General features: G+C 44.6%; 2 protein-coding genes across 6 annotated transcripts in view; one reads left to right on the top strand and one right to left on the bottom strand.

The window, feature by feature from the left end:
• The first annotated feature begins 9,403 nt into the window (after window positions 1-9,403).
• On the top strand, window positions 9,404-12,667 carry id2a (inhibitor of DNA binding 2a). Its single transcript, XM_040138110.1, has 3 exons — window positions 9,404-9,849; window positions 10,167-10,227; window positions 11,918-12,667. The coding sequence occupies exons 1-2, from the start codon at window positions 9,496-9,498 to the stop codon at window positions 10,221-10,223; spliced, it is 411 nt and encodes a 136-aa protein (XP_039994044.1). The 5' UTR covers window positions 9,404-9,495; the 3' UTR covers window positions 10,224-10,227; window positions 11,918-12,667.
• A 1,406-nt stretch (window positions 12,668-14,073) lies between these two features.
• kidins220a (kinase D-interacting substrate 220a) overlaps window positions 14,074-18,281 on the bottom strand; it is a 46,424-nt gene continuing 42,216 nt past the window's right edge. For all 5 annotated transcript variants that reach the window (XM_040136587.1, XM_040136589.1, XM_040136591.1 and 2 more), the window contains 3 exons: window positions 17,230-17,448; window positions 16,225-16,446; window positions 14,074-15,810 (listed from right to left, as the gene is read on the bottom strand). In XM_040136587.1, coding sequence (XP_039992521.1) covers window positions 14,896-15,810; window positions 16,225-16,446; window positions 17,230-17,448 — 1,356 coding nt within the window. In that variant the 3' untranslated portion in view covers window positions 14,074-14,895. The remainder of the gene's footprint in view (window positions 15,811-16,224; window positions 16,447-17,229; window positions 17,449-18,281) is intronic.

The raw sequence follows: 18,281 nt of genomic DNA, 5'->3' as shown, positions 1-18,281 counted from the left end.
ATGAGACAGTCTGTGCTGGTAGGTCTGATCCTATGTGAGCCGATGAGATGGGTGACGGGTGAGGAGGGGTGAGAGATAAGAGCCAAAGAGGATTAGGGTCGTGAGAACCTTTGTTGTTGTGATCAGTTAAAAGCACTGGCTCTCAATGATCCACCTGACCACTTCAACGTGCTTACAGCAGCGAATCTGCATCTGAGGGACGACGAGACACCTACAGCGGTCCTTTGAAACACAAGGACCAATGCAAGGCTGTGTCCGCAACAGTTTGGACAAATTTCGAAATTTGTCAAAAGTGATTTTTAAAGATCTCGAGTACATAAATATGAAAATGAAAGTATTGTGTAGCAGTGTGAATGAAGAAAACACTGTTTACTATATATCTGACTATATGATGTGTTTGCCATTTTGTAGTGTTGTCCTAATGTCTAGTGAGAATTGTCATACCTTATATAATGGACTCAATTCCCACAATGTATCATGAAAAGTAGTGTACAGTGGAGAGCTAAGACGTGGGAGAAACGGAAAATCGGTGGGTCTAAAGCCAAAACAATGAGTTTAAAGATGCTGAAAAACTCAATAGAACTGAGGAACTGAGGTGGTTGATAATTATCAGTGGATTTGTAACTATGAGCAACTTCTTTTACTCACATGTAATGTTAATATAAAGGTACTGCAGCTTTAAATTTTGACCACTCTTAGGCCAACAACATAAGTAAGATCCAGCATTTCTCCATCTTAGTTCTATACCTGGCAGCATGCAAAGGGTTTTGAAACAGAAATTTGACCTTCTTGTTTGATGAACTGATGAATAAAAGAGAAACTCTTTATTTTACTGGTCCAAAGTTTCCTTGGGAGTTTTCTGGAAAGAACAATGTAATCTGGTACTAATTATACTAATAGTGAATGAGAGAATGAGTGAATGATTTCAGACACAGCCCCGTGCACTCTTACTCACATGTGATCTAGTTTTTAAGAACCTGATCTTGTTGGTGGAGTCCAAACTTTCTCACTTGTGCTGTAAACAATAAATAACACTTCAGAGACAATGGAAAGCAGCTTGGCAGAGATTGTACAAAGAGGTTGGCTTAGAATAGAATAGATTTAAGTGTTTCTCTATTGTTTTGGCATTCAGTATGGATGGAAGACTTTTTACAAAATGATCAGAAAATGTATTTACAATGAATGAAAGCTCACCAAAACAGCAAAACACACTGCAGCTTGATTTTTTTTCTGTCATTTAATCTTGTTCAAAACCAACCCCAGAATGTGTTATGGCAGCACCTAGCAGTTCTTCAGTCCACTAGTCCAGGCTTTCCCCAAACACCAGACACATAATTTACCTTAGAAGAAATAACACAAGTATGGGTGGTCAAAGATGGCATAGAACAGAGCAATGAATCAGCCAGGCCTGTTCTCTGACCTGTTCTGTTTTCACAGAAACACAGAAGAGTGTGTTTCCTACATTAACTCTCTCTTCCCTCTGCGCTTTATAAATAGATAAAGATTGAGTAAGAGCAAGATGACTTTGGTCAGAGGGTTTAGGGTAATAAGGAAGTGGGCTCTGCTGCAAAAAGAGATACAGCTGAGGGAAAGAGTTCTGCGGAGGGGAGAGCTAAGTCCAAAACGTTGCCCTCTCGTGTTCTTCCTCCATTCTGTTTGCACGGGTTGACGAACATCAAAACAGCAGATCATGACCCAAACACTGTCATAGTTAAGGTCCTGGAGCCGGTGGCTCTGTCATAAATTCAACCTAAGGAGATTTAGGCATCCCTAAAACATTAAAACAAAGTGATGACGGAGAGATTATGTCTTACTAGATATTTACACGCAGTATCTGCCGGGTGTAACTGTTGCTTGGCTAATGTGATTGAGCTAAATGACAAAATTAACATGTTTGCTAGAACAAAACCAGTTTAGAATGAGTAGTAAAAGAGGTAATATGGAATATGGTAGACATATCTGAGCTGACATTCATGTAAACTAAGATTTCACATGACAAAATTATTCACAAAATAACACAACATATCTGGAGTGTTAGCCGAAATGAGCTAATAACGTCAGCTAGTTTAGCAACATCAGATATTTCCACACTTTACTAAAAAACAAAAAAACATACTTCTTTATGTATGATGATGTAAATAAAAAAATTTTATATACTGACCAAGAATGAGCTGACAAGTTAAATGTATCATTTGGCCTCCTAAACCTGTAGTTGTTGGTAGTCATGCTACAGCTTGCCATGCTACAGTAACTTCTTTTTTACGTAGTTGATTGCTTTTGATTGGAGTGCTATGGATGTATAGCATCCAGTTTATTGTTTAATACCTAAGACTTTTCTTAAGTTTTAATGGTGCAAGCTGATTAAGCAAATCACTAGTTTCAAACTAGATAGTTGTTACTAAGAACTTAGGAAGGACTGGGGTCTAACAATGTACAGCATTTTGGATGATGTTCACCAAAACACAGCATATTTTATATTACAAGGCATGTTTGGTATGCTAGAAGAGTCAACTATAGTACTGTACCATTACAGTATAAAGGATAAATTATATTTATGATAGTTGACAAAACAATTTCATCACAAGGTCCACTTAGTAGCTGTTTTGGAGCTTTCAAACATAACACATGATCTTCCTCAGCAGATGAAGTTTCCTTGGTTGTCATGGAATTGTTGATGTTTGATGTTTGATGTTTGATGTTCGAACTTTAAGGACTTCTCGTCCATGTTGGCTTGACCTTGAATGTCACATGCCATTCTAAGATCTAGCATGAGCTTTCAGTCTGAACATATTTATGGTGATTTTAATGTAACTGGGAAAAACTATTTTTAGTCCTAGATGCAAAAATAAAAAACTGTGAAGGGGACAGCGATCAGTGACATACACAGAAGTGATGTTCGCTGAAAAGAAATGCAACTTCAGAGTGGACTGTTTGACACACGCCGTCTTCAAGAAACAGGCACACCCAACCTTGTTACCACAGAATTCAAGAAGCCTCAGGCCAAGCTGGTATCAGAAGCTAGTTTCAGGTATCATACACATTCTCAATTCCCCTTGGAATAGAGTAACCTGAAAAACTGCACCCTGGGACTGAACCACAAACTAAATGATTTTACTTGCTAAAACTCCTGTTAGCGACGACAAGCATAAACCCTGTGATATGACACTGCATTGTTACTGCACCTGTCACATTCCTACAATAACTGACTCAGTTATTAACACCAGGTCATTAACACCAAATGCTAATTTTCTGCGACATAACTCTGTGACAGATAACTCACCCCCAGCCCCTAATTTACACACACCTAACCCCCTCACCTCCGTTTCTCTTTGCTGCATTAGAAAATCTGATTTGAACAATCATCTTCTACCAGTACGTTCAACTAGAAACCACACTGTCATTTTCACTGTGTGAAAGTGAAGATATGCAGATATCTGATTACGGGGGTACAGACTGCTAGCTGCAGTGACAGCTGTGCCGCAGTGATAGGTGGGCGACACAGCAATGTTAACGTGTGATTGTATGCCAACGGGCAATATTGCCCAAAAGTTAAACTGCAGCCAACTTTTCCGCACTGCCAACTGGTTGGTGGTTGTCACGCTGGCCAAAGGATCTGAGTGGTTCAGCTCTAACAAAAAATAAGTGAATTTTTAACAACTTTGAATGACTAGTTGCATAAGTTGTTTACATTGTAGATGCAGGTTATATATATATATATATATATAACCTATATAACCTATATAACCTATATATATATATATATATATATATATATATCTCCATGGCTCAGCTGTCCACCTCCATCCAGCCTCCTGTCTCATCTACTGCAGCCAGCTGTGTGTTGCGGATGGCAGAGGAGGGCCGGCCTCCAGGGAGGCTTGGAGTGGCCACTCCACGACCAGCCTGGAAGGCACTCGGACAACCATGGTGCCTTTGTCTCCCGGTCCAATCTGGCCACCTCATCTCTCCCATCCATCCATCTCTCCCAGTGCTTCCTGCCTACCCCTGTGCCTGCTGCAGCCTCTCACATTACAATAGAGCCAGGCCTCAGTGGCTGTTCCTCAGAGAGCAGAGAGAGTCCCATCTGGACCACAGGGGAGACTGAAGAGAGGCGGGAGGTGGACAGAGAGAGGAAGACAGCGACAGACCAGATGTATTTCAGCCAAAGCCAAAGACTGGTTAAATCAGAGCTACTATTTGCCTTGATACGTTCGTTTTCATATTCATGGAGGAATATATTCATTCCAGACAGATGAACTCGTGCTAAATTTAATGATGGTTGTTTCAGGTGGAACTTTTAATGATCATGAAACGATAATCAGCTTGATAACTTATAAATGGTTTCAGTCAATTTTCAATCAAGGAAGCAAAACATTATCTGGTTCCAGCTACTCGAATACGACGATTTACCACTTTTGTTGGTCATACATGATAATAAAGTAAATAGCTTTAGATTTTAGACTGATTGTTAGGATAAAACAAGAAATAAGCAGACGCTTCCTTGGGCTCTGCCTAATTGCAATGGGTATTTTGAACTATTCTCATACATTTTACATAGACAACTATTCATCAATTAAAAAAAACTGCAGATTAGTAGATAGCAAAAATGGTCTCAGTTGTAGCCCTAGACTGCGCTGCAAGAACTTTAACACCAGTGAATATAATATAAAGAACCTGCCAGATTTTGCTGATGTTCACCCAGTGGAGACCACAGATCGCTCCTCTCCTGCATTCACTCCTGGTGCCGTTTGAGGGTGTACGATAGCAAAACCACGCCCCGCGGGGTCGACGCCGCTACAAGAGTCCCCGCGACACCGCCTGACATGTACACTCCTCCACGCGACAGGCGCGTGGCAGCCCGGCGAAGACGAGCAGAGCGCGAGGCTTGTCCGTGCTCCGGGACGGCGGAGGGGCGGAAAGTTTGGCCGCGGCGCGCGGGCTGTCGTCCACCTCGACGGAGACGGACCGCGAAACGAGCGGGACGCAGTGGGCTCTGTGTCAAAGTGCGCGGTTCGTACACGCAGCCTCGAATTTGGGAAATAAAAAGTCTAAATCGGGGCAGTGAGTTGGAACCTAAGTACAAAAACATCTAGACCGTAGCTGTTCAGCTCCTACAAGGACTTCAGTCATGTCGGTGGTTTAAGGCAACCGCATCACATTTGTTATGGGGTTTTTTGGGGGGTTTGTTTTGTTTGTTTTTCGTCGTCATTCCTGACCTTCTACAGTAGGCTGTTATTCATTTGGTACCTTAACGATTCCTCACAGAAAGACCAACTACACAGTTCGTCGTTAGTTTGATCGTTATTACCGCAACGCCATTCTGGCAGCAATTTTTTGGCGCATGGCGACGTCTTATTTGAGCGTCCTACACTGTTACGGGTCTTAAACGTAAGGACAGGTCACGCTAAAAGTTTCTTTATAATAATAATAATAATAATAATAATAGTAATGAAAGGTATTTGCTGCCGTTCAAATGGTTTTGCCACGAGGAGAAAACGGGTAAATTATTTCAAATCAGGCCAATATTTACTCTAAAGTGCAGCTGCAGGGAGGAGGATCAACAAGTTGACCGGAGCAGACAGTGCGACGCCGGGGCTGCAGGGCGCACTTCAGCTGGTTGGCAGCTCCGCTTTGTTTTCTAAACCTTATCTCCTGAACCCAAACTAATAGGCTGGTGACCGGGAAGACAAGGGGGGATGTGGAGGCTTTTATTTGTTCGCTGGGACTGAGGAATGTCTTTGAGTCCTGGAGGGGCAAAAGAAACTTTAGAGAAACTTCAAGAAATGACTTGTGGCGCTTTGCTTGAGCGTGGGCTGCATGGGAAAAGTTGGACTGTTTGTCGACGAACCTTTTTTTTTTTTTTTTTTTTTTTTTTCAAGCTTCTTTCCCTCGTAATTTGCAGGGCTTGTGGTAAATAAACAAACAAATCTTGGTCATTCATGAAGTTTGTCAGCCTTATTCTGGGTCAGATTTAGCCTAGGTTGGTCATCACACTGCCACATCTGGAAATAAGTATTGGAACAAACAAGATAGAGCTCTCCCACAACAAGCAAGCTGAGTGAAAACTAACTTAAGTTTGGTGAAACTTTAGTCTCATCATAATACAAGTGCCATGTTCTTAGAGCCAACATTTTGCTAATTTAGCTTTTTTAACCTGTTTTTCCAATTTATTTATTTATTTTTTTAAATAGACCTAGTCATGAATGAAAATATGCCTTAGGATAAATTCATCCAAGGTCTTTGGAAGACTCTGAAACCCTAACTGACAGACAGAGTATAAGACAGGTGGAATTTTAATGGTCACTTTCAGAATACAGAAAGAAGATGCCATTCACTTGGCACCATAAAGTAAAGACTATGGCAGCAGGGAAAGAAAGGACGGAACTGGTGGATTTCAGCGGTGGTGGGAAGTATTCGAGTAAAATTAGAAACACTGCAAAATCAAAACACTCCATTACAAGTTTGCATTGCACTTAGTATTATTAGTAAGATATACTTAAAGTCACAAAAGTTAAAGTAGTCCTAATGCAGGAAATTGCCCCTTAGAGTGTTGAACTATTATTAGTATATACATTAGATTAAATGATTATTTATTTTTGATGCATTAAGGTGTAAGAAGCATTTTAGCTTTTGAAACTGATCCAGGCAGAGATCATTTGAAATGGTATATGTGTTGTTACATAGTGTTGGGTAGCTTGATCTACAGCAGTGCGTTATATCTGATAAAATCATCACATGTTTTGGATGTAAAATCTTGATCTGTAAAGTAACTAAAGACGGAGTAATAAAAAAGTAAAATATTTCCCTCTGACCTGAACTACAAGTATCGAGTGGCATTATTTCTGATACGTACAAACACCCTACATTTGTGAATAATTGCAGGTGCTCGGTTACATTCCATCACTACTGAATTTTAAAATGAGGGCTCCTGGATCGTCCGCCTCCTCTGTAACTCAAAAGTGGCCACATGGGATCTTGTCCTGCTTCCTGACAAATACTTGCTGGTCCCCGAAACCGCCACCGAGGAAGAAACCCGCAGCAAAAACCCCAAAGCCCGTCCCGGGTTGATCAGCTGAGAACCACCTCTGACTGACAACCTCGAAACCCCGTCTCCATGGAAACCGTCTCAGCGGCGCCGCGAGGGCTGGCTCGAGGGTTGCTGTGAATGGGGTGACGTCACGGCGCCGGCGCCAGAGAGTCTGCTCCAAGGACAGAGAGAGAGAGAGAGGGAGAGAGGGAGAAGGGAGAAGGAGGAGAGAAACGGGAGAGGAGAGGTAAGGGTGAGGCTGCTGCAGCCGCCGCCGCCAGCGGTTCGCCCGGCCCTGCGCCGACGTGCCCTTGCGCCAATTCATCACCTGTCTTGTCTGCCGTCAGTCGGGGGCGTCGCGCGAAATGTACACAGCTGCGGGAGCGAACGGAAGAAGGGGAGAAAATGGAAAAATCCCACTGCACCAGATGTGGACACAGACTGCGGGAGCTGCAGATTATATTAGAAATGCATAAAAAAGCCGGGATCGGCAGACAGCTGAAGGAGAAGCTGAATAGAGCCGCGCGTAAAAACAAAGACACAGATGGTGTTTTGCTGGATTTTGTAAAACACTGCTTAACACGACTCTTTTCCGAGTAGTATTTCCGCAAGAAAAATCCCCATTATATACATTACTATTACTAAAGGTTGGAACGACTGTCTTTTTCTTCACTGTTGCTTGTGTTATTCCTTCAGACTACCTGCTCTGCAGACTGTGTCACTTGTCCATCACACAACTTTTCCTCCCGAACTGCCCCCCCCAAAGTGAACCCGTGAAAACAAACCGCCGTAATCCTTTCCCCTCTCCAGCCTGACTTTTAACAGCGACCTTCTCCTCTCCCCTTTAAACATGCATTCATACTACTATTTAGGAGGTTTGGTTCACAAAGCTAAAAAAAAAAAAAAAAAGCGCATCGCAACAGTCACAAGCAACTGCCCCGGGGGGCAATTAGGCAGTGCGGCTCAAACAGCCTCCCGTCAGCCCCAGCCGGAGAATGAAGCGTGTAATTCCTGCAAACAAACGCCTCGTCCCGAAAACACTGAAGTGCCAGTCGTGGTTAATCACCTCTTCACGTGGTCGGATATGGAAGTCACATTTGTAGGTCACGACTTAATGAACTAACCCTGACACACAACATGCTCAGGTGACATTTGACACTGAGGTGCACGGGACCTTCCCTGGTGCATTCAGGCAGACACGCAAAGCCGCCTCCAAACCGCGTCTCCGCCGAGCCTCTTGGGCGCTCACGCAAAGCATTACATTGACTGCAATTCTTGTATTTGTCATACAGTATGAGTTGAACCGTGAAAGATAATTCGCCCAAGTTGTAAGTCAGCTAATTATTTATTTATTTTCTGGCGGGCACTGTGGCGCACCATCTCTAAAATTTTGATTTCAAATGACATTTGACTGTTTACTTTGTGACACCGCTTGTAACAGTAAATAAAAAAAATTATACGTATATCTACACACATATATATATATATGTGTGTGTGTGCGTGCGTTATCGTCATTGTATTGAATCATACATTTCGAACAAGTATTGCCACATAGGCTCTGATAGATCCACAAGCTTTGGTGCACAGGGAGGGACACGTTTTTCTCATGCGTAAAAACACTCAAAAGTATTTGCCTCGTCTCGGTCAGAACCGATTTCCTGCCGGGAGCCGTGTCACTTTGCCACTGGAACGTTTGCCTTGCTGGAGGCTCTCCTCAGATCGCTGCTCGGGCTCCGGGAAACTTGCCCCCACACCGGTCCGGGCTGGTGCGAATTAGGAATCACCAGGCGCGCCTGCCCCGCTGCTCCTCGGCCAAGTGGGTCCTGGTGGCCTACAAGTGGGAGAGTAAAGGACAGTCGGCGGTGTTTTGCCGTCGTGTCAGTGAGACACGTTATTAGAGACATAAGCTCCTGCACTGTGACACATGCTGCCTATAAAGTAGTTTTGATTCTGGCTGCTCTCCCTGTGATTCTTAAGCACATTTTCCCAAATACATTTCTGCTTGATCTCCATGGCAAAACTACAAGATCGAGTTGAAATGGTGCGGGCAGAGGCACTGGCGCGTGCTCACACCTTGCCATAGTCAATTGACAGCCATGCGAATCATTAATTTTCCTGATCAGAAACAGGTAAGGGCTTAATTTTCCAAATTACCCACCGGAGCTGCTGAAGCGCCCTCTGGGTTCCGCCTCCGACTCGCGTTGCCACTGGTAACGCGGAGGAGGAGGGGCGGGACTCCGGCCAAGAGAGCCAGTGGCAGAGCGGGGAGGCGTTGAGTGACACCGAGGCCGCACCCAATCAGCGCCCTCGGCCCGCCCGTGTCGCATGCCCAGCCTGCTGCCTATATAAACCACACTGACAGTTTAGTAATCCAGTCTGATCGCTGGTCGTCTGGCTAAAAACAGGACTTTACAGGAGCCGAAACTCCACCCAGGAAAAGCCTCCCGCTCACCTCGACGCCGACAAAAATGAAAGCGATAAGCCCCGTGCGGTCCTTCCGGAAAAGCAACGCGAATTTATCAGAGCACTCCTTGGGAATCTCTCGAAGCAAGACCCCGGTGGACGACCCGCTCAGCCTGTTGTACAACATGAACGACTGCTACTCCAAGCTGAAGGAGCTGGTGCCCAGCATCCCCCAGAACAAGAACGTCAGCAAGATGGAAATCCTGCAGCATGTCATCGACTACATCCTGGACCTGCAGATCGCGCTGGACTCCAGTGTCGCACTAACCAGCCTGCATCACCCCGCGCGGCCGGGGCAGGCTCCGTCCAGGACCCCTCTGACCACCCTCAACACAGATATCAGCATCTTGTCATTACAGGTAATTACACCGTAGCTAAAAAAAAAAAAAAAAAAACTGCTCCCGATTAGAGAAACGACAGCCTGCTGTGTTGTGGAAGATATTTGGTGGATTTTTATTTGTGCGCATTGCCATTGCGCCTTTCTAGTCTATGCGTAACTCGCACAAAATGGCTTGTTGGAAAAGAAAATGGCATGTTTTCCCTTCTTTTCCCTTTTTTCTTTTGTTCAGAATCAGCCGAGGAAGCGCTTCGACCTACATAACACTGTTGCAACCCCAGACACCTCCGTCGGATGCTGCGTGAAGAATTAACATTTGGTCTGTTTGTTTGTTTTCAGTCCCCGGAGTTGCCATCAGAGCTGATGACAGATGACAGCCGGACTCTGCATCGTTAAAGCGGTAAGTAGGCTGTCCTCATGTCTGCTGCTGCATTCTGTCCAGGGCTCTTAGGCTCCGCTACAGCCTGTCTCCCAGTCTGCTGGAGCAGAATGGGTCACAATTACCATTCTACCAATGCCATTTGTTCCCCGCTAATGTGGTTCTCGTCTCTCGTAGCTGTTATGGTCCCCGTGTGTGTGTGTGTGTGTGTGTGTGTGTGTGTGTGTGTGTGTGTGTGTGTGTGTGTGTGTTGTTTCATGCGAGAATGCGCTGCAACACTGTGGCGTCAGTTAATGACAAGGCACGGACAGTTGGCTTGACTTGAATCCAGTTTTCTGATCATATGATTTTTTTTTTTTTTTTTTTTTCATATAAGTGTCGGCTAGTAGAGACTTGAAAGCAGACATTTGGCCACGAGCTGTATCGGGGGGGGGGGGGCAAAAAAAATCTCATCGTGGGCTTCTTCGGGACTTTAGTGTATCAGTAAGGTGACCCCGGTCCACTGATTTCCATCGCCCTAATGAAACAATTCTCTGACTCATCCGCTGTGTCTAAAGACATCTCGCTGACAGATATTTTGCTCTGGAGTTTGGTGGAATCAGATGCAGGGTATTGGCTCCAGGCTGCTTGGGTTACTGTAGGTTTAAGTAGCAGTCGTCAGGGTTGTATTCTACCCTCTTGTGTCTGTAATGAAGAGCATCTGCAACAGGAGAAATAATGGCTGTTTGGATTACTGCTACTACGATGTCTGCACATAATTGGTACAAGAAGTGGGTAGGCGCCAGCTGAGCGGCAATTACGCTGATTCTTCCCCAGATTGTAGGTTGAAGTTGTGCGAAAACTGTGTGTGTGTATGTGTGTGTGTGTGTTGTTTCATGCGAGAATGCGCTGCAACACTGTGGCGTCAGTTAATGACAAGGCACGGACAGTTGGCTTGACTTGAATCCAGTTTTTTGATCATATGATTTTTTTTTTTTTTTTTTTTTTCATATAAGTGTCGGCCAGTAGAGACTTGAAAGCAGACATTTGGCCACGAGCTGTATCGGGGGGGGGGGGCAAAAAAAATCTCATCGTGGGCTTCTTCGGGACTTTAGTGTATCAGTAAGGTGACCCCGGTCCACTGATTTCCATCGCCCTAATGAAACAATTCTGTGACTCATCCGCTGTGTCTAAAGACATCTTGCTGACAGATATTTTGCTCTGGAGTTTGGTGGAATCAGATGCAGGGTATTGGCTCCAGGCTGCTTGGGTTACTGTAGGTTTAAGTAGCAGTCGTCAGGGTTGTATTCTACCCTCTTGTGTCTGTAATGAAGAGCATCTGCAACAGGAGAAATAATGGCTGTTTGGATTACTGCTACTACGATGTCTGCACATAATTGGTACAAGAAGTGGGTAGGCGCCAGCTGAGCGGCAATTACGCTGATTCTTCCCCAGATTGTAGGTTGAAGTTGTGCGAAAACTGTGTGTGTGTGTGTGTGTGTGTGTGTGTGTGTGTGTGTGTGTGTGTGTGTGTGTGTGTGTGTGTGTGTGTGTGTGTGTGTGTGTGTGTGTGTGTGTGTGTGTGTGTACATCTGGAGCGCAGGGTTTGCTTAGTATTGGGAGTGTTTGGTTAAATGTTAAAAACTGCGGCTTCCTCCCTGGCGCCAGTCTGTCCGGATCTCTGCCCTGTTTGCATTTTCTAAACACGCCTCTCTTTCTCAATCTTTTGCAGGTGTTTGGTCAAGACGCAAAAACACACGCAGGACCTGGGGAGCAGGACTTCTCCCCCCCCCCACACAAACACACCTTCCCCCTCTCTCCAACCTCTGTCCTCCAGGCCTGGATTTTTTGTTTTTTCTTTTTTCTTCTGATGCTGAAATCAAGAGACTTTTGCTTATTATGGGACAATCTTATGTGATGTGTTTTTCTGTTTGGACACTTCATTATTATTTAACTTAAGACTTTTTTTTAAATTTTTTTTTATTTGTGGGTCCTTTCTGGAAATGGAAGGCGCGTTATATTCCCGACAGTGGGAGGAAAAACGAGATTATTGTCACAAGGATTACCCCCCCCCCAACACACACACACACACACACACACACACACACACACACACACGCCCTCCACACCCCTTTCCCTCTCCTTGTTGAAGTCTTCGCTTTTTTTGCGGAGGTGGGAACGTGAATAGAAAAGACAACTTGGTTAGTTACTGTAAAAAGTTTAGTCTTGTCTTGTCAGAATTGTTGGCACATGGACTGGACGTTGTTTAAAAAAAAAAAACAAACAAAAAACAAACAAAACAAAAAAAAAGTGAAAATGAAAGAATGAAACCTTGTGAACTCTTATCTGGAGTTTATCTTGTATAGTTGCAGGAATTTGAAACTTCTGCAAAAGTGTAATGTTGTACTTAATTATGCTGAAACTTTTTATAAAAGTAATGTAAATTGTACCTTTTTTATACAAAAATAAATCAAAAACACAATTTGAAAATGTTTCATTTGGGGAAGAACTACGGTTTTGGGGGAAGAGAGTGAGAATTCAGTGGCTCAGAAGACCTCAAACCAGTGCGTAAAATCCGTTTCTCAGCTGTGCATCCTGCTGACTTTCCCCATAAGTATATGGACGTGGCCGCGCTGCATGTACAGTGAAGATGTGATGCACTTCAACAAGGCATCCCACAACAGTGTCCTTGTCAGACCTGCAGTATGTGGCCTGTAACAGTTTGAAACAGTGTCAACTCTTCCCTGAGGCCAACACAACCTGGGGGCACACAGTTGCAAAAGGCTTATTTAAGGTGCAATGACTGCTCTTCTACTTTCTCACATGTAAAGTAAATAGGATTAAATGGTTTAGCATGACACGCTGAACCATTAATGCACTGGGCTGCAAACTATGTTTTAAAAAGGAGAGGAAAAAAAAAAAGTTGACAATTATAGAAATTTAACTTGAGGTGAAACTGGGCTGGTGATGCCTTTACTGTTCCAAAAGTAGCTTAATATCCAACCTATTACTTTGAGAAATAATCCCTTTATTTTTTTAAACAGTAGTTTGGTTTGGCCTGTGTTGCTTTCCATTGCCTCTCTTCAAATACTGGTTCTTCTCATTTGATAGACCCAACAGCACTGACTTTACCACCCACACTAGTTACTTCAAGCAGTGAGAGCACCCAGGGACAGTAATATGAACTCGGTGACGCAATAATGGCGAGGTGTATTCAAATATTACTGGGGGTGGCCAATCAGCCAGCCGAGGATTTAAGATTAAAAACTTCCAGTTAATTGACCTTCCAGGCACTTCTTGTGACAAGGCAGTGCGCACTGCACTGTAAAGTTGGCATGAATCACAAGAATTAAGGTACAAAAGACCGGACTGCTGGGTGATACAGTTGCTGCCCTGTAGAGAAAACCCATCTGTCAATTAGCATCGCCTTCACAAATACAGCATGGCTCCTCAAATACTTTCACACCACAACCTCGCCCATTAGGCTACAGACCCTCATTCTAAGATTTTCCCCCAAGGACCACTTTATGGGACCTTTTGATCAAGTGTGTGAGCTCACTCTTTACCTGATATAACACATGAAAAAAACTATCAAAATTTATATTCATTTATATTTGAATTCTGATTAAGATTACTTTGCAGTTAAATGCAAAAGTACGTAATTAAATAAAAACTCAGAGCCACTGACCTGAAGTTGTCACTCTCAGTAGTTTATAAAACTGACAGGCAGAGTCCTTGCCACCAGCCTGCAGCACGTTTGCATGGAGAGTGCGCCATCTATCGGACAATGTGAAACCTCCCAATGACACCCATCCCTCGCATGATAGACTTTTTCCCGTAAACCGCATTAGATAAAATATTAAAAAGTTAAAAAGAAGACTTTCAGTTGAAATATTCTAATTTATTTACCAGTTAATCCTAGTCTACAGAGACTTCACTGTACACACGGCTGATTTTCCTGCAAGAGAGAGCAGAGAAAGAGAAAACATGACATTGATTTCAAGGGTGCACATAGTTGAAATGTTTACTGATTCACAAAACACAGTTTCACAAGGAACTTTGGAAAAGACCATCACCTCTTTGGAGTGGAGTGCATGCACTTCTACTATCACAGAAACTACCAACATCACACTGTAACTCTGTCTACACTGCCATCTATTTGACATGTTTTAACTACCACACTCAGCACAAAACATCTCTGAGACAAAGGCTTCCGTAACATTGACCCTTATCACTCATAATTACATTTCCTGAAACAACACTTTTTTTTCCTGTGACATATGATGTCCACGACATGTAACATTTCATCTTTAAACACACTATATCCACATTACAGCACCACATTCACACTGTAACTATCCAAAGACAAAGAACAGCAGAAGGCCTCGTAACATAAGAAAGAAGTTAAAGCACTCCCGATTTGACCTGACTGAAACATTTTTGGTATAATTAAATTCCAAACGTTATTATACATGTATCAGATTTGTGCTTTTTTTTCGCTACGACCCGACTAATTAGCTTTAAATCGCGCTACTCTTGATTCACAGCCAACATTTCCTACATTTTCTTCCTAACAGTAGAACATATATGTCCTCTAATACTTTGGAACACATCACAACAACAACAACAACAACAACAACAGCGTGATTATCTCAAACAACAACATCAGCCTACATGACCCTTCTCAGAATAACGAACACATATGGCTCCTTAGAGGACACTCTCCCTCTCATCTCCCAGGCTGATGGTGCGCAAGTTCTGGTTGTGGATGGTGGCGGCTGTGGTGTTGGCAGTGCTGCTGCTGCCGGGGGTGATGATGACAGCTGGCGAGACGTCGATGCCGGAAGGGGAGGTGGTGGACTGTGTGCCTGTGATGTTAGCCTGCTGCTGACGGCTGTTGTTGGTGTTAGTGTTGGTGGTGGTGTCAGTTGGGCTGCTTGTGTTGTTATTAAGGGTGGTGTTGCTGGCGGTGCGGTTGAGGTTGCTGACCCCGCTGGACGGCCACCCTTCATCTGGGCTGCTGGCCATTAGGCTGACCTCGGACGGAGCCTCGGAGCAGATGGACATGCGGGCTGCTGTGGCGTCCTGCAGGCCACTTAGGCTGCTGGGGAGGAGGCCTCTCTTCTTCACCAGCCCCTCCAGCTCCAGTTCAATCAGACTGGGCTTCAGAGCATCTCTCTCTCTGTCAGCGTCTCCTTCAGCTTCCTCCAGGGAGCGGTCTGAGGAGCTGTCACTGGAGCGCATCCCTGAGTCGGACGAGTCCTTCTTATCCAGGAGGATTTCGGTGAGGAAGCCAGGCTTGGTCAGCAGCCCACTGGGCTGGGAGGCCCTGTGGGAAGACACAGCACCAGCTCTTGACTCTTTGTGGAGGAGAGGTGTGGTATTGTCAGCTTCTTCTGGGCCTGAGTCTTCATCGTTGGGCAGCTTGTGGTAGTACAACCCAGCTCCCTTTTTCCTGGAGCCTGAAGTCCTGGAGGATGAGCTGTGGTCCAGCTTCTCATCCTCTTCACTGATGGGGTCTAGGGGCTGGGCATCGGTCCCTGAGGGGAAGTCTGTGGCATCGCTAGTCTTGGAGCCTCTCTTGGTGAAGGACTTGCGACCGTCTTGGTCAGCTCCTTCCTTGGCCTGAGCAGTGGGAAGAGAATTCAGTGAGAACAACATGAAAATAGACAGTATACTGTGCTATTGGCTGGGAGGCCTCTGAAGAGGGGATTCCTGTCCCTCCTTTATGTGCCAAGACAAACAAAGAGTATAAGCCAATAATTAAGAAATGCAAGAAGCAGTGATTTCCCCTTTCCCGGCCCAGAATAAGACTTTTGCCGTTGCACGGGCCAAAGAAATAAAACACAAGTTTTAGAATAACATAACATACAGACTGACCTCAGAACTATGTCTACACAAGTTAATGACAACGATTACCACAAGTTATTTTCCTGTAATTTGACAGTGGGAGCCTCTACTCTGATTTGACTAAAGTATTTATGCCATCAGTGATGCGCTGACAAAAACTTGACAGTATACTTGTGACTGTCCACCCACCCCTTTGTCCTCTGAGCTGGCAGCCTGAAGGAATTGTCCAGGGTGGGGCTGCACAGGCCTCTCTCCTCCACTGCCGGACATCTCCAGCTGGGCCATCTGAGCGATGTACTCCCTGTAGGCATCACGATACTCAGCCTGCTGCTTGTCTGTCAGCTTGCAGATGTCATTAGAGGATTCCTGGGAGTTGAGGCTGGACATGCTTGAGGTGCGGTGATTTGCCACCTGACAAAACGAGGAAGAGTTGGGTTGGTGTGTAAACATCCACATGAGTTTGTTGAGGAATATGTTTACTTTATGGTTATGGCCTGTTGACCTAAAATGCATGACAGTTCAATATAATAAATACAGAAATGTGGCACATACATTACATTAGTAACCAATAACAAATTCAGGTTATGAGAATTGGATACAATGAAAAACTTGCTGGCAAAGAACGTAGGCTGAGTGGCAATCAAAGCCGTGGTGTGTTTTCAGTGATGGATGATCTGAATTTGAAACAGATCACAAAGTGAGATCATATAAAATAGCAGCGGAGCCAGCTGTCTACATGTGAGTGTTTGCTCGCGTCTCAGAGATTTTGAAAATTGGGGATAGGGAAGGTGAAAATAACAAACGGGGGGCCCTTTGACACCTTTTGGTGCACTGCAGTGTGTGCATATTTTTAAGTCCTACATCTTCGAGAGCACCATGAGCTTCCTCTCCCGTTCTTTTTCTCACTCAAAACCACAATGATGTGAAACCACTGGGGTCACTAACACACGGGCTAAATAAGTGCTTGATGCAGAACACATGTGGCCATGTGACAGTTTGGGGTGTGTGACCTTGTGATCCCTTATGCGAGTGTTACACAGTCACACGTATGCTTATACTACTAACTTTTATACTTCTTATCTGTTTTGTATGCACATTATACTCACCCACGTATATGGGTGAATATAATGTGCATACACACATTGGATGTGTGTGGGATCATATCTGCACTGAGCTCCTGGTAGGAAGACTGACCGGCCAGTGTGAGTTATTGCTTTGTCTCGGAGGCTCCTCCAGCCCCGCTCCACTGAGCTCCTCAAAGCTGAGGTTGAGGCTGAAGGCTGCCGCTTCATGCTGGGCTCCCCCTGAGCGTCTGCTGGGCTCCCCATGGTGCACGCTGCTGCCCTGCTCGCTAACAGGTCGGCTCTCATCCTGAAGCAGAGTCTGGCTTTCAGCATGACGTTGTTCCATCACCTGGAAAATACTCCACAGCTCAATATTTCAGATCAACAAGTCATTTGGTTTGGGTTTCAGGACTCAGAGTTAGTCGTAAACATGTTTTTTCAAAGCATTTGATATACAAAACAAGTACGTTATACAGCAATAACAACAAAAAACATGTGCTTGCGAGAAGAGAACTGTGAGCTGTTCCTTAAGTAGAGCTATTCAGCTGTCCACTCCTCCCCGACAATAACCTCCCTTCATCCAGATATCAGTCAGCCATCTTGAACCAGATGGCTGTGCTGGCTGCGTCCTGGCAACACAACACTGGCTAGTACATGGAGTGGTCAGGCCACTGCACTTTCCAGCTGCTCCTATGTGAGCTCTGCATCAGATCTCCGGTAAAACACGATCAATCCGGGGCTGTGGTTTGGTATTAGGAGCACAGACTGACATCTGATGAATTGGAGCCGGCTACATGTGTTAGTGATTTCAGCCCCGCCTCAGTTGACTGGACTCCTGGCTGAATGACTAGCGTCCCTCTCGTAATACGGATTATAAAATCTCTCATCCTAATATCTCATCACAACACAAGATGTTGTATTATGTGATGCTGTCTTGCTTCTTTTTGGAATAAACAAGAGCTGACATACATCATCAGGAGGGCCCTGGCAGGCTAAGTGTCTGCAGAGTATCACGGAGGAGAATGTATGCTATTGTCAATCTATTTCAGGCCTGTACTCTAGGGTAGTGAAGGGGTGGTTGATATAGTTGTAGGTGGATGTCTGTGAAGATTGTAACAACAGTCGTTAGAGTCACTGAAGTCACCTGAGGCCAAGTGTGAGCGGTTGTTAAATCTCCTGGGA

Source organism: Xiphias gladius, chromosome 10, assembly GCF_016859285.1.
Source record: "Xiphias gladius isolate SHS-SW01 ecotype Sanya breed wild chromosome 10, ASM1685928v1, whole genome shotgun sequence".
Classification (NCBI taxonomy): domain Eukaryota; kingdom Metazoa; phylum Chordata; class Actinopteri; order Istiophoriformes; family Xiphiidae; genus Xiphias; species Xiphias gladius.
The sequence above is the reverse complement of the archived record's forward strand: the minus strand, read 5'-3'. Positions and strand labels throughout refer to the sequence as shown.

Coding starts and splice junctions, on each gene's coding strand:
- id2a (XM_040138110.1), top strand. CDS start 9,496: ATGAAAGCGATAAGCCCCGTGCGGTCCTTCCGGAAAAGCAACGCGAAT. Junction 9,850..10,166: donor TCAGCATCTTGTCATTACAG/GTAATTACACCG, acceptor GTTTGTTTTCAG/TCCCCGGAGTTGCCATCAGA.